We start from the raw sequence: 23384 nt of genomic DNA, 5'->3' as shown, positions 1-23384 counted from the left end.
GACAGTAAATCTGTTTAACTTTTGTGATAAGACATGCATTAGTAAAACTTATCTGTGAAGCATAGGATACCTTATCCCATCCTTACATAAAATTTTGGAATAGCTGAACTCCTAACTATGCGTTGTGCCTCTCCCAATTACTCTTATATCAGGGTACTTATATTTAGCACAGTATGTATTTGATGCTGCTTTCTGTGGGGCTCTGGACCTTTGCTTTAGACATCCTCAGACAACCCATCCGCTCACGTTTGCAGTGATAAACCTGACTTCTCTGGGGTGGGTCACACCCGACCTATTCACTAATGAAAGAGAAGTTGAGATTGACTATTCCCTAAAGACCTCAGTGACATTTTTTGAATAGAAAAAGGGTGAATAGAAAAAGGGTGTCTAGTTCTGTTGTGTCATAGTTGTGAGTGACATGTGCTCAGAGAAATTTGACTCTTGTTTCCAGAGAAGGTGTCATGTGAGGGGAAGACCCCTCTATTTACTCTGCCTCTCAAGTCTTCATATCCTGTTCTGGGGTTTGTTGCTACTTCCTCGTATGCTTCTCCTGAAACGAGGAGGGTATACTGGGTAATCATTGATAGTTTTTTTTAAATGTGGACTAGGCCATTTTCCTTGAAACTTCTTTCCTAATTTGGCATGAAGTAGAATTAGATAGTAGAAATGAAGGAATTTTTTTGGTGATCTCAAAATAAGAAGGGAATTGTTCGGTCGCACAGCAGACTAGGAGAGGGCCAAGGAATGGATTGAAGGAAATTATCAAGCATGCATGTTGTTTTTAAGTGATACTTGAGACTGGGATGTGAAACAGCTGTGTTGTTGGTTTTTCTTTTTTTTTTTTTTTTTTCTTGTGCCAACTTTCCTTATTTGATTGATTTTCTCTCTGACAGCCCACTGTGCTGATAAATGTGTCCACGGTCGCTGCATTGCTCCAAACACCTGTCAGTGTGAGCCTGGCTGGGGTGGGACCAACTGCTCCAGTGGTAAGTTTCCACCTGCTCTTGTCTGTCTCGGCGTGTTGTTGCCGTATGGGCTCCCTTGTCTGCTGATTATCCTGAACCACTGGTTTCCCTCTTGTTCCCTGTACAGAATATGGTGTGGGTTCCCAGTCCGGCTCAGGAATACAGTTTCTATTAAATCAGTATATGTGTTATACTGATATAACAGTATATGTTGTTAATTGAAGATAAAGAAAAGTACTTGGAAAGAAGGAGATTTTAATAATCTGATGCTGATACATCTGTAAATATGAATATGTTTTCCAGAGTAGGGTCCAGACTTGAGGTTCTTTAGTTCAGTAAAGCAGTTTTGTGGTTACATAACTATTCCATCCTAACTGCTATGTTTATATGTTGATTTATCTAGCATTCTTCCTTGGTGATTAAAATGTATCACCTGTTGGCTTTAAGTCAGAAGTAAAATTGATAGGGTCAATGCTTAGTATATTTATTTCCCTCTGAATTCTGAGATGCACATAATGATACTCAGAAAACATGGAGGACAAATATTGGTAATAACTGAAAATTCATGAACATTTTGATACTAAATCAAATTGTAATGTGGTATATAATTTGTATATATATGGTATATAATTATAATTCTAGCATAATATTTTGGACTGTAAACAGTTTGTACTTAAAGCCTCATATTCTTTATTAAGAGGATTAAGCAGTGGAATGTCATGTAATACAGTTGCTTTTCTGAATTTCACAGTTAAAACTTTAGTTTTCTGCCTAACTTGTTGCTGCGTGTGTAATTGTGGATACTTCCTGTTTCTTCGTACTGCTTTTTGCTTTGAAAAATGTGAGAGGGAGTCTGAGGGCAACTGAATTTTAATGCATGAAATGTGACATTGAGAGAAAGGAAATCAGCAGGATCTCATGAGAACACAAAGTCATCCCATTTCTACTGCACAATTTTCCACAACTAGTCCAAAAGGATTTCAAGCCAACTAGATAAACCAGCTTTAAGAATTTTTTCTTGCTTATATTTGGAACCAGGTAGATTACTGTGTATCTTCTAAGAACTGCTTGTTTTAGGCTTGTGATCTCTTGGCTGTCCCCAAAACAGCATCTCCAGGGGTAGTTCTAGTGCTGCCTGTGCACAGAACGTTCTGTGTGAAAGAGCCTTTTTATTGTGTCTTAAACAGGGAGTGTGTGTGTGTGTGTGTGTGTGTGTGTGTCTTTCTGCCCCTGAAAGACTTCCAACTCCAATGGATAGCTGTCTTGCGGGGTTTTGTTTTGCTTCTGCTGGAGATCAGGAGGAGAGTGGGCATTTTGTTCACAGGCCGTGGAGGCAAAATGTTTGGGATGTGGGATTTGGCTCATAGCCATTTTTCTGGCCGGCTGACCTCAAATGCAATGTCGCTTTCATTAACTTTTCCAGCTTAAAAATCAGTTGTGCCTACACATTTTGAAGAAACATAACATTATTCCAAAAACTAGCAGGAATGGAAGGAGTGGATGTATTCTTCATTTGAGAAGTGAGGTTTGTTCCTAATGCCAGGGCACGTAAGCTGTGGGATAGAACGGTTGTAGCCGCATTCAGAGTTCGTGTCCTAAGGAGCCCGCAGCCGCCTACAGCTGAGAAATCAGACTGCTGAGTGTTTATGTGCAGAAAACAAAATGCTACATGAATTTCAGGCTGTCCAGAACTGATTCAGGACTTCTAGAAAACAAACTATTGCTTTCTTTTGGAGTGTGGGCTTTCTGGAAAATAACTTGTTTCTTGCTTTTAGAGTTTACTGATTTTTGAATGAAGCCTCTAGAATTCTGAAGACACATGTTCTTTCCATCCTAGAATATGATACTGATGCAGCGTCTAATCTCTTCTTTACAACTTTGGGCTCTGTAATGACCCAAAGTGTAACTAAACACAGGCTGATAACTGAGGTCTGTCAAGATGCTCTGAGAAAAACATTTCTGACACTTTTTTCAAACACCTAAGCAAATGCTCTTCTGAGCTGGAGCACTGGATACGGTTACCTGGGCTTTGTCTCCAGTGGTTCCTCTAATACCACTTATTAGAAGGTGTCTCATTTAATTACTCTAAGCCAAGTAGTTCTTGAAACAAAAAGCATTCTTGAATAATCTACTAGGTAGCACAGTTTAAAATGACCTCATTTCGGGGCACCTTGATGGCTCAGTCAGTCAAGCATCTGATTCTTGATTTGAATGCAGGTCCTGGTATGGAGCCCCATTGGACTCTGTGCTCAGCAGGGAGTCTGCTTGAAATTCTCTCTTCCTGTCCCTCTGCCCCTCCCCCCACTCATGCAAGCACATGGGCTTTCTCTCTCTCTTTCTCTCTAAAATAAATCTTAAAAAAAAAAAAATGACCTCATTTTCAAGGATTCCTTTTCTCTGTTCCCTCCTTCTCTGATTATGGTTATGAAGACATTGAATGCTGTTTGTTAGGTCCGTAGAATGATTGCCTTGATAATCAGACTAGGTACTTGCATCAGTCATCCCATCAGCAGAGAGAAACCACAATAAATTTTCTTCAATCAAACCTTTTATTTTGGAACAATTTTAGATTTATAGAAAAGTTGCAAAGATAGCAGAGAGTTATCCTATACCTGGATCCAGTTTCCCCCTTGTTAACACCTTATCATTAGTTTGTCAAATTGAGAAACCGACATTAGTACATTACTATAATTAAACTTCAGACCTTGGATTTCATTGTTTTTTTCCATTAATGTCCCATATCTGTTCCAGGATCCAATCCAGGGCACCATGTTGCATTTCATTGTCATGTTTGCCCAGTCTCCTATGGTCTATGACAATTTCCATCTTTGGCTTTTCCTGATCTTGACAATCTTGAGGAGTGCTGGCCAAGTATCCTGTTGAATGTCCCCTGATCTTTGTCTAGTGTTTTTTCTCATCATTAGACTAGGGTTATGGGTTTTGAAAATAATACTATTGAGCTGGAATACTCTGCTCTTCACATTGTATCAAGGTATCATAATGTTCATGTGACATCACTGATGATATCATCACTTGGTTAATCTTCATCGTTAGCTGATGCATAGTGTACACCACTATGTTTCGCCACAAAAGTTACTGGTTTCCCTTTTCCTAGTCTATGCTTTGGAAGCAAGTCTAGATCTAGCCTACCCTCAAGGGTGAAGGGCAGGAATTACATTCCTTACATATGTTATGTTATTACATATGTTATTTGGAATTCTTCTGTAAGGAAGATTTATCTTACTCCCATTTATTCAACCTTTGTGTCAGTATGGACTCAGAGATATTTATATGAAATTTTGAGTTATAGGCCAATATATGTGATTTTATTGTTCAGATTGTTTCTGCTTTAGAGATTGGGAGTTATTTCAGGTCACCCCTGTGTCCTTTTGATGTCCCCCCATCCTTTTTTGGTCTGTTTTTTGTTTATTTGTTTTGTTTAGTGAGCACTTCCTTCCTTACTGGTTCTATAGGATACTTCAAGGCCATGGTGTGTTTTTCTGCCTCAGCCTTAGACATCCATTGGAGAATGGCATTTAGAAAGGAGAATCTTGCCAGGTCTGCTCATTGCTCCTGGGACACACAGTAACTTGGACAGGGAAAGTTGATGAACAATTACTAACTGTACCAGGGGACTGGAGTAATGGAGAACTGGTTAGTAGAATTCATAACTCTTGAAAGGACACAGGAAGAGCAGATTTAAGGAGCAGCCACTACTTCCAGAGCTAAGATAGGATACCCAAAAGGAATCTCCACTAAGGCTATGATTCATTAGGGAAGGCACACCACAGCTCACTGAATAGCGAGAGGCTGCATAATACTACTCTAGGAGAACTTGATGGACATCTGTCCTCTGGAACTTGCTAGAATTCTGCCCTATAAGGTGTTGGGGAAAGCTCTTCATGGAGGAGTGTCTGATCAGAAGCTCTCTGCCCCAGAAGGTTGCCAGGGGAAGCTGCTGACTGATGGGTGCTTCTGGCTTTCCTGTTGATGGAGAAGCTGGGTGCTGGGAAGCTGCCCATGCCATGGGAGCCTGGAATGAGCTGGGATGGAGAAGCTGGTTCTGTTGCAGGAACTGGGCACCATGCAAGATGGTGATGCTCCATGGCCAGATGCTGGAAAACTCGTGTGGCAGGATCTGGGGCTAGAGAGGCCCCCTGCTCTGCACCAGTCTTTTGAGCTAGCACTGGAACCACCGTGGAAGACCTTGCTGCAACTTTGTTGTCTGTTGACTGTTGACTTCCGGCCATGGACGTACTTCTTAGAAACCCACAGAGTCTCTTGGCTTTCAGACATAGTTCTCTGTTTTCCTGTCTTGTAGTAACAGCCCAGTTTCTACGTGATAATCAGGACCATTCACTCCAGCCAGAAGAGTAACTCTTTTTATTTACATTAAGAGCCTAAAATAAGCAGATGGTAATAAATCAATGATGGTCACACACAGCTATCTCTCTGGGGTTTTTTTCTTTCCTAATATACATGGGAGAAAAATGGGCTAACAGGTACTTTCACGTGTACAGGGTTACAAAGACTTCCCATGGAGATTTGATCTGACTGTTTACCTTGTCTGTGGAGGAAGGAATCCTGTGTTTGATATACAGTCTTCCTGGGTCTCAGTGTATTGTCTGTATAAAAAAACCAGGTGTGTCAGAAGACTGTACAAAGTTTGTTCCCTGGAGTGAAATCGTGATTTATTTTACTAAACTCAGACGTATAGCTTCTTTTTAAATTTGATTAAATGATTTTAAAAAAACCACACACACTCGTATTTTACTTTTATTGGCAGCCTAATGCATACCCTAGCCTATATGCCATTAATCTAGCCTACCTCCATCTCTCTCTACCCTCCTCTTCCCTGCTGTCTCTCTTTCTCCCCCCATCAATCTCTCTGTCCCTCCATCAATCCCCTATTCCTCTTCCTCCTTCAGGGGATGATAAACCACTCATAGAAGGCAAGCACTGTGTGTTATTAATCTCGTTAGCCACCATTGTGGCTGGCGTGTGGTTGGAGCAGAGTTGTTCCATTTAATTAGATTGAATGAATTGCATGGTTCTGTGAAGGTCATTCAACGTGTTTATGGTGTGAACTTTCATTGAGTGATTATTGGATGCCAGGAAATGTACTAGATGCTGGCGATAAGGAAACGTGAGTGGAGCAGTGGGGGCCTCACAGAGCTTACAGCTTTGAGACAGGTAGACAGAAGTGCTAATGTCTCATCCTGAGGAAGAGCACAGTCTCAGCAGAAGAGGTGGATGGAGAAATCCAAGAATGGAGCTGGGTATGGGAGTGAGAATTGGTTACAGCAGGAGGAGGAAAGAGTGGCCGGTAGGATGTCAAGAGGTTCTAGTATCAGGGTGCTAGTAGGCAAAGGCAAGGAGAGCTCAAGGGAGCTTGTATCTGATGACCTTTCTTCTCTTTGTAAACCTAGGAGTAGAGACAGTGTGCTGAACCAAGGAGGAGCAGGAGTTGGGTCATGTTGATGACGATGACAGTAATAGTTCTGCTTAAATGAGCTCTAAGTACGTGCCTGGATTCCCTATAAGGGTTTGATAGACATTACATTTAATACTCACAGCAGACAGTGAGATGATTGCAATTTTTGATCTGATTTTATTGATGAGGAAATAGAGCTGCAGAACAATTACATGACTTGCCCGAGTTTTGACATCTACTGAATGGTGGAGACACATTCGCATCCTCTTCATAGCCAGTCATTTTAACCATGAAGATATGGTGACTTCTGCAACTGGAAGGGAGGTTTGATGAAAGTGACCAGGGTCCAGGGCTCTGAGGGGAATAAGAGCAGGAGGCAGGGGCTAACAGCCCCAGACAAATGTTTGAATGCATATCCTGAGAGATATCAAGGGCACTGTCTCAGAGATGATGAATTTTAAATGGCATCCATTTGGATGGACTCGTTTGTAGTTTTTAATTTCCTCATTTGTACAATGCAGACTGTTGGGCAGATTCTATTCACGATCCCTGTCCACCCTGTGAGTCTATGTGTGGTTTGCTCTAGTAGTCACATATCTGTAATCACTGGGCCTTGCTTTGTGCTGGAAACCCTTTAAACCTTCTGTATGAGTAGCAGTAACACATTTGTTCTCTCAACCTGTATCATCCTGTTGATGATTTTCTAAACATCTATAAAGAAATATATTTCTCCTCGGGCTATAGGGCACTTCCAGAATGCAAGAGGGAGCCCGAAATCAACCAGCAGCCAGCAAATAGCTTTCAATAGCATGTCCCTCAGGCTTTTGACGTTAGTAGCAAGTAGAGGCAAACATGGAAATTAATTTTGGTTTAAAAAATTCCAAACTGGGGCTTCTTTAGTCACCAGTAGCATTTCTGGTTAAATGTACTTGGAGGTAGTAAAAATATGCCTAGGAGGCAAGACAAGTTGAAACCTTTTCAGGTGCAGCATTAAGAACACTGATAACCTTTTATATAAAGCACGCATGCTGTGCAGCACAGGGTAAGTAATAAGACTTGGCCTGCGGGATATTCCAATCGGGGAATCCATTTGAAGGATATTACAAGCCAAAAATCACAAGACACAAAAAGCTGACTTATTCCCCGGCAAGTTCTGCTGTAAAGCTCTATGGACTGGACACAATAGTCAGATCGATGGTGTCTGGCAAGAGAAGACACTCAGAACCCAATGCTCACAGAGAGTCATTAACATACCCATCGCGCTGTCAGAATTACTTGCGAGATCAGGTTGATGAAGCAGCAAGAATAAGAGTAAAATCATTCGGGGTCCCTGGCGGGGGTACGGAGGAGGGGGCCAAGGCATTGATGATAGGTGGGAAGAACTGGGCAGGGAATGGTTCATCACAATCGCCTGAAGGCAGTTTCACTGATGGACTGTCCAAATATTTTGATTGAGGTCGCAAACACAAGCTGCTGATGTTGCCTTTCCAAAAAAGTCTGAAATCCGGGCTGTTCTTGGTTTCTCTCTGGAGGGCCAGAGAACCTCCTCCACCTGCTTCCTCCAACCCCCCCCTTGGAACTGAATTGCTGCAGTCCATTCTGTGCTGTTTCTGATTCTCATGGTCCTCAGGCCTCTATAAAGTTAAGACTATCTAACTTCATATGCTCATGAGGACTGACTGGCACCATACCTGTGATGTGCTCAGCCCCACACCTGGCTCAGGAAATGGTCCTCCCTTGCAATTCCTTGTGTGACAAACGCGGCTTATCCCAGACCTCTTCAAATCAGTGCAGTGTTTGGATCAGACAGTGGATGGGAAGGCTCATTGTGGACATCTTGTTTAGTCCTGGGGGCCACCCTCCTCTTTAGCAGAAGCCTCTCTCTATCCACGGTTGCTTGGCAGGAGGCTCCCCAGACAGAGCCCTGGTGTAGTTTTCTGCATTATTCCCAACCTCCGACCCTGGATGTCCTTCCCAGATGAATTCATGTCTGGTTTATGTTGCTTGCAGCATAATGAGAACACTATTGACATTTCTGACTGACACACTAGTCAGTTGTCATGCAGCGGCTGTAAACCCCAGGCTGGGCAATCACGTCATTAACTCCATTCTACATCATTTATTCATTTGTCTGCATTTCCTTTTCCTTTTTTCACTGTGTATAATATCCACCTGCATCTGTTTATCAGAAGATCTTGGTTCAACCTCAAAATTGAATAAAATCTGAGCTTTTCTCACCATCTCTGCTGTTCCCTCTCCAAGCCACATCACTACTTGCTTTTGCTTGGTGATCACAAGCGTCTCCTCACTGCTACATCTAACTGGGCCCCACTGGGATCCGTTCTCTGCAGTGAGACCAGAGTGACCTTGGAAAACTGCAAATACTGCTCCATTTTCTGAACTCCCCATATTTCCCATGATAGAATAATCTCCAAAGCCCTTTTGGACTGTGCCAGTCTATCTCTCCAATCCCTTGTCATCCCACTCCCCTTCTGGTCATCATACTGCCTGACTTCTGCCTTCCTCTCATGGGACATGTTGATTTCTTTTCTGTCTTTACACTTGAACTTTTTGCAGCCTGGAATACTCTCCTCCCTAGATTTTGACATGGTTGGCTTCTCTGGGTCACTCAGGTCTTGGCCTAACCACCACCACCAGGAGAAGCTTGCTCCAACCTTTATATATATATATATATATATAAATATATATATATATATTTATATATATATATATATATATAAAGGTGATTCTCCATTATTCTGGATTATATTTCCTTTTTAACTTCTTTATGGCACTTTCTGAAAATATTTTTTTTTCTTTTGCTTTTTCTCTGTCTTTCCTTCTAGGATGCCAGCCTCATAAAATTTTGTCTTTTTTTTTTTTTTCCACTGCTATTTAGCTAATTTATCACTTAACATCCAACACAGTGCTAGGCACACCATCATGCTCAATACATATTTGTGGAAGGGAAGAACGAAGGCATCAATATTTCAGGAATAGTCATGGATATAAAAACAAGACATGAGAGATAAAAAAGGCTCTGTCTCTTTGTTCAAGGAGCTTTAAGTTCAATAGAGGGGTTGGAAGTATGTGCACAAATGGAGAAGCAAAGTGTCCAGAGAAGTTAAGGAAGTAGTCATAGATCTTCTAGAGAAAGGGTATGTCCTAAAGTGTTCCCTTCAGTGGCCTTGAGGTAGCTCGGTCTCATGTGGCTCCTGGATTGACCTTGACTATTTGTACTGGGGGCCCATTCCTCCTTGGTGACTAGGCACAAGATTCTTCATCCATAAATGGGCAGCTGCAATGAAATTTTTAGAAGCCAGGTGAGATATGCTAGATAGGGTTTTCCATGAACTATGAGGAAATGTGGATGTGGGAGCTCCTTACCCTCAAGAGAGGGAAAGTTATAGAATGAACTTCAAGGTTATTACTTATAGAGGGGTGAGGCTTCTGACATGGTGGCCCCATGTCAGTCTAGGAGAGTTGTTTGAAAGTCAACCTTCATTTGAATGGGGAATGCTTAATGGTTCTGCCATCCAAACTTCCACATATTGGTTCTCAAGGTGGAAATTTCATATGACAATGTAGAACTTAGCTGTTAAACTTGAATCAAAATGGAGTATGAGCAGTAAGAAATTAGGCAAAGAAATTCAGACTACAAATTATTCCAAATCACATAGCAATCATTTTCATTTCTTTCTCTCTTTCTTTCTTTCTTTCTTTCTTTCTTTCTTTCTTTCTTTCTTTCTTTCTTTCTTTCTTTTTAATATTTATTTGTCAGAAAGAGAAAGAGAGAGCACAGGTAGGGGGAGGGGCGGAAGGAGAAGCAGGCTCCCAGCTGAGCAAGGAGTTCGATGTGGGACTTGATCCCAGGACTCTGGGATCATGACCCGAGCTAAAAGCAGACACTTAACTGACTGAGCCACCCAGACATCCCACAGCAACCATTTTCCGAGAGTAAAAATGTGTTTCCTGGCTCTTCTGCTTAGAGTGAAATAATGATATGTATTAGGTGGTCTTGGAGCCTCAGTTGTTATCTGACCGGTAAAATCAGGTAAGCTAATACCCAATTTTAGTAGAGCTACATCCATTTCATCATATGTTAATTGGATGACATTAAGTGCTGTGATATATTATATAGTCTGGTATCTTTTATGATTATATCTGACTTATGTTTGTGATTGTATTAGAGAGTTTTTTTTTAAGATACTTGAAAGTCTCTTCAGGGCATACAAGAAAAAGGGCTAGTTAGTGTTTTTCCTTCTTTGGTCAAACAATCTCTTAATTCATTGACAACCTTAGTGATTTTTATTGTTTTTTTTTTTCTTTTTTCAAAGGTTTTATTTATTTAAGAGAGAGGGGGTGAGGATGAGCTGTGGGGAAGGGCAGAGGGAGAAGCAGATTCCCCGCTGAGCAGGGAGCCTGAGATCCCAGGGTCCCAGGGTCCCAGGGCCCTGAGATCATGACCTGAGCTGAAGTCAGACACTTAACCAACTGAGCCTCTTGAAGAATCCTAACAACCTCATTGATTTTTAAAAGTTCAAACATTTGTACCTGTATAGTGGAGCAAATTAGTCATGTTTGCCATGTATAAAACTAAAAAATTGTAGAAAGTAATAAAATGAGTAAGACTATTCAAATAGAGTGAATAGAAGAGGTTGCAAGCGCCTAGCTCTTGAACCATAAATGATGGGATCATCTTAAAATTCCATGAAAACTTAATATTTCAACTCACTACTGTTACACAAAACTAGGAAGTAACTGCCAAAGTTTAAAAATTTTAATGGAACTGATATGACCTGGATCTTGGTATATAACTGTGAAGTTTTGTTGATATGTTAAAGAAAAGCAGCCACTTAAAGAAAAAAAAAAAAAAGAACCTTATGTTATAAAATTAGTATTGTGAAAATCAGATTTATCCATGTTACAAATTAGTGCTTAAAATAATTAGACTACATTAAAGTTTAAAACTTCAAGACAGAAGATATTGTAAGTAAAAGTTAAAAGAGAAGCAAGAATGGGAAAAGATTTTTGCAATATATAAAACAAATGATTAGTATATAGAATTTGTAAAGAATTTCCACAAATCAATAAGAAAAAAAAAAGCCCTTCAACTTTAGATTATGCAAAGGATGTAGTAAAATAATTTAAAGGCAGGGAAACCTGATTGGCTGATAAGCATATGAGAATATGATTCTCTTTGTAATAATCAGTGACATGCATCCTAAATGAGCAAGATGTCATTATTTGCAATCACATTGACAAAGTTAAGAAGTCTGACAATACCATGTGTTGGCAAGGATGTGAAAGCAAGATTCCATACACTGAGGGTAAATTGGCAGAATAACTTCAGAGCAATTTGTCTCTAGAATAAAATTTTAAATTGCGTACACCTTATCATCCAGTAATTTTTCTTCTACTTCTTTATAATTTGTTTCACATACCTTGCAGATACCTTTGATTTTAGGTACTGGGGGATATATTCTTTGCATCTTTGTAACTGTGGATATTTGGCAACAACCGCAAATGGCTGCGGTTAAAGGAAAAGATAAATTTATTAGAGCCTATTAATATAGAGGAATTCTGTGTAGCCATTCCTTGCTATAAATTGATATATAGTACTCTTCTGTATTAGCAGATGTAGTAACATTAATAGATCTCAATATCATAATACTGGGTGGAAAAAGCAAGAGGTACAGTGTTATATAGATTTTATGTTGAACTAATGAATACATAAAATGATACAATGCACTATTTCTGGATACACAGAGGCTAGAAGGACGCACATTAAAATCATGATCAGGGTTATGGAGTAAGGGAAAGAGCTGGGAACCAGACACAAGAAGACAAAGAGGACTTTATCTGTCATGCTTTATTTCTTGCATCAAATGATAAAGCAAAGGTGAGGACATGTTCACAACAGTTAATTCTAGGTTGTGTGTCATGATCCTTTGTTATAGTATTACATGTCGTCTCCTATAGTCAAAATATTTTCTTTTCTAGAAATCTGTATTCAATTTTTGAGACCATCCAGGTAGCACTGAGGATTTGGGTGCCTAGTTTCCCTACTGTGGGATTTTTTTTAAAAGGTTTTATTTATTTATTTGACAAAGAGAGGAGTGATCACAAGTCGGCAGAGAGGCAGGCAGAGAGAGAGGGAGAAGCAGGCTCCCTGCCTAGCAGAGATCCCGATGTAGGGCTTGATCCCAGGACCCTGAGATCATGACCTGAGCTGAAGGCAGAGGCTTAGCCCACTGAGCCACCCACATGCCCCTTACTGTGGGATTTTAAGCAAACATTTAAGCTACCACCCTTTGATCTCCCACATCCATAATGAAGATAATTAGATGCACAGTGGTGATCCTGAGTAATTAGCCTGGGGTGCTTACCTGAAGCCACCTTGCCTGGAAGCCTTGTCCCCATCTCTTTTCTCCTCTGCCCAGAGGCACAGTGCACATAACACAGACCCTCTGTGCTCCTTGAGCATCCTGGGTACTGCAACACCTAACACAGTGCTCTGTGATAAGTCCCACCATGGACCATGGGAGACAAAGAAATCTGGCTGTAGACCATGTCAGGCAGGAGCAAGTAGCACGTGCTCAACAAACTGAACTTAGTAGCCATAGAAGAGGCTTCATACATTTTTAATGAAAAAATACGTGAGCAAAAGAATAAAAACATGACAAGACTTGATAAAGCAACACACCCCACAAAGGCTCCTGGGTCTTATTATTCTTTTGACTTCATTGAATAAATGTAATCCCCCCAAATGCTTTACTTAATCCCAGCCTACCATGTATATCCCTGAGATTTTCCTGCACTGTGAATAGGGTCATCAACAGGCTCTCATTGAGAGCCATCAATATTTATATTTAGACACGTTAAAGAATAAACATTTCACGCCCTTTTTTCTGCTTCATCATTTGAGATAAGCATACGCTGAAGTTCTCAAATGACATTTCATGCTTTGAAAATTCATTTAACAAACATTTTTTAAAAAGAAGAGTAAAGGTTTTCTCTCAACCACTGAGTAATATTAATATCAACAGCACTGGGTGGCTGTCCACAGTGACGGTTGGCACTCTGTCAGCTCTCCAGTGGGGTTTTTGACATGTGAAGGACATGGGGTTTTAGTGCCTTCAGAGGATCTGGAAAATACATTTTTATTGTTCTTCTTCATGGATGGAGAAGCTTTACAAAGTTGTTTTATTTTTGAAGCACTTGATGTTTTGAATGAGGATCTTTTCTTCTATATTAACAAAGGGAATGACACACCACCGCCTTGTTAGCCTGAAGCACAAGGAATGAAATCACAGGGAGATAAAAGGCCCTGAGGGGCACTGAAGCTTAGGAAGAAAGGGTGTATATTTCAAGAAGGACCATGTTTTTCTGTGCTTTGAGACTGTGGAAGATTATTTTGGTCCCTTCCGAAAGATACTTGTTGTGTAGAGAGATTTTCATGAAAGTGACTTCTTTGTGCTTTGTCTGTATATTAGAATATGAAGGGCTGAATTTTCCTCCCTATTAATTTCTTCTGTGGTCCCAAATTTTCCCAAGTTTAAAGTCACTTGAGAACATCACAGCAAAATGACACATAAAAATATATTTTCAAGTCAGTGTGGCTGACTGCTGTATCCTAACAGGTGCTTGACATTTAAATGTTAAGAACGCTTAAAGAGTCTTACTTCAAACAGCAACTCTGGTGAGGGTAGTTATGTATTATAAGCTGACATCACTTTCCCTCTGATAAAGCTGGGCTCCAAGATTCAATATCATCCGGCTGTCAGTGTTTGGTAGAGGTGTATCCACAAGTTTCTTGAACCCCTTATAGTTCCACAGTTTGACTCCTTAGATGCTGGAGGTATTACGCCAAGACCAACAAAACCAAAATAAAATGACAACCAAACACAGACTTCTCATTTCATCTAGTATTTCTGTAGACCTAATACAAGTTCTACAGAATTGGCCACTTTTGTGGTTCTCAGTAATTTAGAGCCAGTTGCTTCAGAAAAGTGTCTTAAAGTTCAAAGTGCCTTTGAACGCTGCTTCTGTTGTCTCAGTGGGCATAGATAAGCTTAGGCAAAATCAAGTAAGTGGGATGGGTGCCTCCTAATATGGCAAGATCGTCCAGATTTTATTTGTGACCACTTCTTTCTTCATGCTAAGGGGAGGATTACTAAGGAGTTCATGTGTTCTTTCTCAATTTCTCTTTTTACATTTCTGGGCTCTACGTACAGGCCACTCCTCTGGACACACTGATCATCTGCAAGTGGGGGAAATTTCTAAATCCAGTTCTTGGTTGGCAGTTAAGAATAGGATGTCACGTAACAACTGGCTTTCACAGTGGGGCTGAGCTTTTTCCAGTCGGCTTTAGGGAAACGGTTGAAAGGGATGATACCAGAGCTTGTTTTTCACTTTGTAGAGTTAGTGATCAATTTGTTTTTGAAATTCACATTGTGAGACCCAAGTTGTCCTTTTTGTCATGAATGATTCATGCAAGACAAACAAATACTATGAACCAGTAACAGACCTGTTATTCTTGCTTTACGTACAGTTGGAGGATGTTTTTCTAGGGTGTTCTTTTTTCTTAGGGTGGGATGTTCCACTGTGCCAATCATGGAATAAAATTTCTGATACACAAGGTCTGTGCTGTGTCACACATACCAATAAGTACTTTTTGTGCGATTAGTGTGTTTTATCATTCCCATGTGGCAAAGAGAAAATTAAGTGTAACCGAGGTTGGGGACTTGCTGAAGGTTCTATGGCTATGAAGTTGACAGTGGTCTGCTAGGGTCCAGGTCTGTCTGATGCTAGGTGATTATACCCTTCCTTGAGCCTGCCAGTGATTGATGACTTTTGTAACAAGGTGAACTTGCTGGTAAGCGTTACTCCTTAATCTAAGAGAAAAATGACTTCATCCTTTCCTTTTTGTTGTTGTTCTTGTTGAGGAGCGTTTAGGCTGAGGCAATATATTAATGTGCCCTTGTTCTTTCCTCCAGAGCATCTCTCAATTTGGCATTTATGTTTATCTCTCATTGTGCTTCTTTTCTTATTCTTCCTCTACAAAAAGACATGAGATTTACTAAACTGTCTGCCATTTGTTCAAAGAAAGTTCCAGTGCCTTTTGTCAGCATTTGTGCGCCTATGGACATGTGGAGACATTCCGTATCAAAACCATTCTGATGGTGCTGCTGTTGACACTTTAAAGCCTGAGAAATAACACTTTTAGGCAAAAAAAAAAAAAAAATTATCCTTCAAACATCTGTGAGACTTTTGTCTTAGAATGTTCTCCTTTGAAAATCAGGAGATGCAGTGAATGTGCTCTGACTGATACCAGATTTTGTAATTGATGGCCATCAGTTGCTTGGGACGGTGCATGTGGCATGGGGGCAAGATCACAGCTTCGGAGGTATTGACAGGTTTGGGTGATTCACTTGTGTTCGCTACTTGCATGGTAAGTGACTTAGCAATTTACCAACTGAGTCCATTTTGCACATGAAATGTTGGAATGAGTTATTCATTCATTGAGTTATTGTGATATTTGAAGAAAATAGCTGCATAATGCTGACACATGTTTGCAGCATGATGTATCTTACAACCCCTTCACTCTCTTCCCATCCTTTGGACGGGAAATTGGACTGAAGGTTTGAAGTGGGCCAGGGGGGGGAAGAATGTTCCCAGAAGTATTAAGACGGTTTAACAGATTTGTTTGCCCGTGAAAGTCATAGTGCTCCATATTCATGATCATCTTCATTCGTTCACCAAACAGACCTTGAACTCTGTCCATGTGCCATGTGGGTCTAGTGTTCAGTCCGGTGTGTTCAGTCCGGTGTGCTCCTAAAGTGAGTGATATTATCACTGTTTTCACAGTGATTTTATTGGCTTTTTTGTTTGCATAGAGTCATTATCAACTCAAAGAAGCTCTTCAGATCTGATATCTCCTTAATTTTATTCTCTCTTCAAGAAATGCCCTATGTTCTCACGACTGAGTTAATTTCCTATTTTCAGTGCCCCTATCGGCTGACACCATAGACTTGCTCAGTGAAAGGTCTTAACATTTGCTGCTCTGCTTCAAAGAATCATATTTGATGAAATTGTGGGACATTCCATTTAACCAAAATGTGTAATTTCACTCCTTTAGGAGCCGCATGGCTGCATGAAAAATGCTTGGACTTCTGTTCACAGAAAGTCCTGGATTTTTTAATACTGATGCCACCACTTGCCAGGCAGGTGTTTGAGGACATTTTACCCACAAGGTCTCATCCCAAATATCCTCTGTGTGCTGAATGTGATAATGATACAAACCTTGTTGTAATTGCTGTGATGACTAGAAAGGCGATAAAGCATGGAGCATAGAAGCTGGCACAATAGAAATGCTCAGTGGGTCAAACCCTTTAAAAAGCCATTTTTCAAAAAAAAAAAGCCATTTTTCTGCATACTCTTCTCTTACTGCCAAAAGAATATCCAACGATTGCAAAAAAATTTAGAAAATCTGGTTAATCTAAATGAGCAATAGAAAAACCGAGCATATTCTTAAGACCCAGAGTACCAGTTGACCATCGAGCCTTTGAGTATCTGTCTGTCTGCCTCTCTTTCTGTCTTTGTCATGCTCTCTTTCTACTCCCCTCCTTCCCAGGTATTAGGTTCAGCCTTATGAAATTGCTGATATTTGGCCCCTTTTAACCTAAATTAATAGCAATTTCATCTGATTTTCATTCTAATATTTCATTCTAATATATCTATATATTAGATAGATATATCTAATATATCTAAAATTTCATTCTAATATATCGCTAAAATCGGATCATATGGTGCCTATCATTTTTAATTTACTTTTTGCAATTAAGATATTGCTAATGTCTTTTAAGTACATTAAATATTCTTCGCTAATATCACTTTTAGTTGATGCGTCATATTCATTATGTGATTATACCAATTCCTTTTTACCTATTTTCTATTACTAGAAAATTAGATTTTGTCAGTTTTATTACTATAAACAGTACTGCGATTAAACATCATGATAGTTTTAGAGGGAGTAAAATATAGTGGTTTAATAAAGAGACTGAAGACAGGAGGTCTGACTTCACTGTTTACTGCCCATGTACCAGGTGAACAAAAGTCACCTGGATCTCCATTTCTTCATCCGTAAAATAGGGATTACATTAGTACCTATTCACAGGGCCATTGCGAGGGTTCATCTGTCCCCATGCTTATATAGGTATCTGTGGGCACATTGTAAATATTTTTAATGAGTGAACTATTGTGAATTGTTACTATGTTTACACCCATATGTTTATTTGTGTTGGAAAAGTCTCCGAAGAGGAATTTATGACTGAAGAGCTTTTGATACATTATTCTAAATTAAGGTCTAGAACAGAGGTGGTAATCTTGCTCTCCCATAGATGTGCATGTGAGTGCTAGTTTTCATGAAAAGAGAGAGGTTATCACCATCCCAGTAAATATCAGGCTCATCCTTGTTGGCACCTTACTTCCTGACTGAGGCTGCACAGTTTTTTCCTAGTTTAATATCCCTGAAATCAGAATGCTTCTAACCATCAGAGTCAACTGGGTGGCTCCCATGATGTGGCAGGGTGAAGGCTTCTGTTGACAATGACTGAGATCAAGAAAAGCTGTCAGTGTGTCTTAACACCTGTGAAATTCAAGTTTGCTAGGGAACAGGGCAAACATATATAAAAATTGTGATCTGAGTGCAAGATGAGTTTCATGAAAAATATATACCGATGTCTTTTTCAGAGAGCATCTCAGATTGGGTCTGAAAAAAATGTACCTGAAGGACAGAGGTTTCTGGGCTAAGCTTGGAAGACTGGTGAGGGCCAATGAAAAGAGAGGGTATCTCTCCGTGTCTGCTTATTTCTATACTTTTCTACTTTTGTTGTACACAGGAAGATGATAGTGGCAATGATGCAGTAGAAGGCGTTCAAGGGCATTTGCCATTTCAAAGCCTTGTGACTGTTGTATGTATCATTCTCTCTGAATATAGTACCTCCTGCAGCTTCCTCCCTTTCTACTGCCCCTCTTCCTATGTTCAAATCCTCCATCCTTTACTTAAGTAGGGCGCACTCTGCCTTTAAGTCTCAGCCTGGACATCATTTTAGTTGGAGAGCCTTTCACAGTTCAACAACACTGGTTAGGGGTCATCCCTGTGTTTTCTCCTGTACCTCATCCATATTCCTACTCTATGGCTTATCACAGGGTATTTTATTGTCTAAGAACTTAAGGCCTCTGGCTGATAACCTGTAAGCTTCTAGAAGCAGGCATTCTACCATTCTCTTTTGAACTCTAAGCCTAGTACCATGGCTGGCACATGGTGGGTCCTTGAGAGATATAAACAGAGTGAATTTCAGTACTCAGCCTGCATATGTAAACTGTGGTTACAGGTGTCACTGGAAGTTGTAGGGTGAGCCCATTGTCTTGCAAGGACCCAGTGCTCCTCTAGTTGTCACTGAGGGTTTTAGCATGGACCCTGTACTTCTGACCACAGTAGTTTAAGCTTCCTTTAATTTCTATCTTATTGTGAGAGCATATGAGAGTATGCTATCTGTGCTGCCTGAGACCCTCATTAAGCTACCCTCTGAAACAGCTATATGAATCTGGGTACACTCTGTCTAGAGCGCATTTCTAGCTGTAGCACAACTCAACAAGAGATGAAACCAGAAGCTGAAAACGAGTCCCTTTTGAGTATTAGGGTTCTTTTCAGTTTGTTCTAAAACAAGAGTTTATTCATATACATTTTCCTATTAGAATATCCCATTTATTGCCATGTTAATATTAACTACTTTTTTTTTTTTTTTAAGTTGTCAGTGAGAGTAACCAACCCAGTCACTTTTTCTTCGGGAGTGAACCACTTGGCTCTTGAGATTAGATCAAGGTAGTAAGTAAAAAATGTGAACTGATTTGACCTCAGAGTCTCTGAACTGTCTTTCCAAATACAGTGCATGAATTCGGGATAACTGGTCAACCTTGGCATTCAAAAGGAACAAATTCTGCCTCTAGTCTAGACAGTCAACATATTCTAGTGTTTGGAGTAATCAGGCTTTTGTGTCATAAGCTGCAAAAATGGATGTGTAGCAATAGTTAAATATGACACACGAAGAAAGAAAAGGAAGCCCCAGTGATGCCTAAATTCAAGCCAGGCTTCCGTGTCTGACTTGTTCTACTTCCTGCTTATTTGTCTGTAAACTTTTGTATGTGGATTTTTCCCTCAGCACAGCTTATGTTGATGCCCAGTGTTCACACTGTGAGGCCCATGTATCAGTGGCCTGTTAGAGAAACACAGCCACAAGGCGAGAAGCTGTCACTTCAAAGCATGCCACAGTGCTTAGATAGAGCCAGGAAATTAACCATGTCGGCATGATAATATATCCTTAAAAGCCTGAAATGCTTTCTTTGATGCTGAGAGTTATCATTTTCTGCTATGAACTTGTTTCTGTCATGAGGAGGTGTCTTAAGGGTTTTTGTTTTTTTGTCGTTTGCATTTATCTAACCCCAAGAAAATAGAAGTGGTCTCCGCCTGACTGCTCCTCTGGGAGAGAAATTGTTGAATGGGATGTGGAAATGTGGCACAAGGAAGAGACACCAGTTCTGTCCCCTCAGTACCTTGACTTCTTCCCACCACTCTTCTGATGTTGTAAAACATATTCTATAAAATGTATGTGCTCCAGCCCACCCTTATCCCAGTGTCACTGTGGGGAAAAAGAACTCTATGCCATCATGGTTGTTGTTTTCTAAATGCTTCTGACACGATTTGGATGTCCTTATCAAGGTAGTTTTATTCACTAAGATTGTATTAATCTGCCATGATATGATAAGAAAAAAAATGAATACTTAATTTAATATCTGAGGTTCCCAGAAGTTGAGAAAAATATGAAAACTTTAGGGAGGGTTGAGCAAAGAAAATGAGTGAAATTGAACAGACTTTTTAAAAAATTAAGTAAAAATTATTGAGGGAGTAGTTAGCCTGCAAAGAGCAGGGTCAAGGATGCATTCACATTTTAGGAATAAGATCATTTCTAGTACAGACAACAGTGATGAACCATGTCCGATAGACCATGAGGAAGACAGAACGAAAAAGGGTCAGATTCCACAGTAACAGATTTGGCTTACATGGAATGAAGATTTCCTTACTCTTAGGACTGATGAATAAGGGAACAAGTTATGAAGGACTCTCTAACTTACTTGGGTGTCCCTTAAAAACAGGAGAAATTCTTCTCTACCCAGGATATCTGAGGGCACTTAAAGAACATACAGTGTAATTTTTTTTTTTTTTTTTTTTGTTTTGGTAAAGAACAGATCCTAGATTGAAAGAGTTGTAATTGAAAAACAATTCTTTGACCCTATTCATAGGCAATAAAGAAGCAACTATATGAATAACAATTAGGTTTAAATCTTAAACTACTACCTAATCTTATTCTGTGAAAGAAGATTGTGAGTTCTCAGGTAATTGCTTTCTTGATCTGACTTAGGTTCCCTGATCCTCTCATTGTTTTTAATTGTGTTAGAGTATGTTTATTGAAGTACTAATGAGAACAAAACCATACTGATTAAAAACAAAATTATTCACTTAAACCTTTTGATATTATGAAATGGAAGGTAGATTCTACTGTTGGAAGATGAATCTTGCATGTCTAATAAGTTCTTTCCGGTGTGCCTGGTTTTATTTCTCTCTCTCCCTCTCTCTCTCTCTCTTTTTTTTTCCCCAATAGTTCATTCTAGATCTGTAGAGGTTACAAAATTTTTATGATATGAAACTATTTTTTAAATCATAAAAGCAGTTTATCCTAAGTGCTCCAGGCAGAGCGCATCTTCCCTAGTGATTTTTATAGCATCTAATTAATAAATAAATGGGCAGCTGGCTAGGCAATGAATATTAAGAGTTGGTTTTGGCTTATCATCACCCCTTATAATTTTTAGGATGTTTGGGATCGAGGATTTTTCCTTTCCCGCTCGCCTGCCTCTTCCCACTCCTTGTGAATTGCAGCCACTTTTCCTCTCCTTTGGAAAGAAAGAGAGAGTGTGCTTGAGTTCCTGCATGTGTGAGTGGGTGGACAGGGAGGATGGGAGGGAGGGGGAAGGGAGAGGGAGAGGAAGTGCCAAACTCCACACAGGGCTTGATCTCACAACTCTGAAATCATGCTTATTGTCATTTTTCTTTGCTGTCCTAAGTGTTTGTTGTATTTTTTTTTAAGCAAGTCAGTGAATTTCAGTGTTCAAATCCATTACTCTCCGTTTTTTTCTGATTACCTCCCAATCCATGCATCTTTTGACTGATAGCTTGAAAGCAGATCAGCAGTTTTCCTTTGGATTGCTCTGGCCTAGACGTATAGTGGGGTCAGTCTGCTTCCCAGTAGGTCAGCCTGCAGGACCCCTCTTGGTCTTCACCGCCACTGCCCAAGGTCAGGTCCCTGAATCTCATTTACATTCTGATCTGCTGTATTTTTCCTGCCCTTCTCCCTGCCTTTTGTTGTGAGCTCCTTCCTGCCCCTTCCCCAGACTATAGCCCACTGACCTTACTAGGAGAGACAATGTCTCTCCTTGCTTAAAATCCCTTATGACCAATTTCTTATTCACAAGATGCACTCCAACTCCTTCCTGTGCATTCAAGCCCTTGCCTGAGCTGCACCTTCCCATCTGGGGAGCCAGCCTCCTCTCCTTCTATGCTTCTTACATCCTCCCATCACCACATCAGACTCAACACTCCAGGTGCTGGAAACAGGCTAAGCAAAGGCATGAAGCTGGACATCGTAGCCCTGTTTCAGCAATGTCGTAAGTAGAAGTGGCCCATTTAGTGCTGAACACATTTATGAGACCTTACCCTGGGCTGGTGCCAGGGCCCTGCTGTCCAGCTATGGACAGGCGATGAAGGGATCACCAAGCCATTCTCATCAAGAGCAGAGGAAAGCTGGTTTTGAAGAGCTTGCCGTTGCCTCCATCCATCCTCTGATGCCCTCTCTCCTTTATCCCCCTACAGCCTGTGATGGTGATCACTGGGGGCCCCACTGCAGCAGCCGGTGCCAGTGCAAAAATGGGGCTCTGTGCAACCCCATCACAGGGGCTTGCCACTGCGCAGCAGGCTTCCGGGGCTGGCGTTGTGAGGACCGCTGTGAGCAGGGCACCTACGGTAATGACTGTCACCAGAGATGCCAGTGTCAGAATGGCGCCACCTGCGACCACGTCACAGGGGAATGCCGCTGCCCACCCGGGTACACTGGAGCCTTGTAAGTGACATGCCGCAGAGCAGCGGGGCACAGTCTGCTCACCTTCTCCATTCATGCTGCTTCCCCCTTCCTATTCCTGGGCTCCTGTTTCTGTTGCTGCCTGAAGTCACTGAAAGGGCGGGGCTCTGGGCACAGAGCGGGGAGATCAACAGTGACAGCCCTGAGATGTTCCTTGAACTTCAGACTCCAGCCGGAGTCTGATGGCCAGCTTCCATGTTTTTCCTTTTGGCCAGGCAGAGATAGAGAGGACCAGGCTTTACGTTGAGTGGTGATATTGGTGGTGGGAGGGGATTGGGACAGATTTGAGGTTCTGCTTTAATTCCCCCACAATTGCATTTATTATTAATGGTCCATGTTGTATTGCTGGATAAGGCTGGGTGGGTTCAGTGCCATAGAAAAGAGAAAAAGGGGAAGATGTTTGAGACAATCCACGATAAAAGGTGAACTGGGTTATTTAATGCCTGTGGATACATACGTTGCTCGTTGACCATAAAAGAAATATGTCAGATCTTGGTAGGATACGTGCACACAGATAGTTTTATTTTTTCTGGATACAATTGATGCAACTTCTTAACCTCCACTACTTTATTTTGTGTGAGGGACTTTCTTCAGTTGGCTGGTATCAGTAAACAGAATAAGAGGCAGAATTTGCCAAAAAAAAAAAAAAAAAAGAAAGAAAAAGAAAGAAAGAAAAGAGAATAGAAAAATCTTGCTCCCTTACTGAGAAAATTACACTTGTAAATCACAGAA

General features: G+C 40.6%; 1 protein-coding gene across 1 annotated transcript in view; it reads left to right on the top strand.

The window, feature by feature from the left end:
- The window catches only part of MEGF10 (multiple EGF like domains 10), a 164025-nt gene that overhangs the window by 80521 nt on the left and 60120 nt on the right, over positions 1-23384 (top strand). Inside the window, exons 5-6 of the mRNA XM_082724101.1 lie at positions 894-986; positions 22388-22634. Coding sequence (XP_082580227.1) covers positions 894-986; positions 22388-22634 — 340 coding nt within the window. The remainder of the gene's footprint in view (positions 1-893; positions 987-22387; positions 22635-23384) is intronic.

Source organism: Mustela nivalis (assembly GCF_964662115.1).
Source record: "Mustela nivalis genome assembly, chromosome: 3".
Classification (NCBI taxonomy): domain Eukaryota; kingdom Metazoa; phylum Chordata; class Mammalia; order Carnivora; family Mustelidae; genus Mustela; species Mustela nivalis.
Note: the sequence above shows the minus strand (reverse complement) of the source record. Positions and strands in the feature narration are given on the sequence as shown.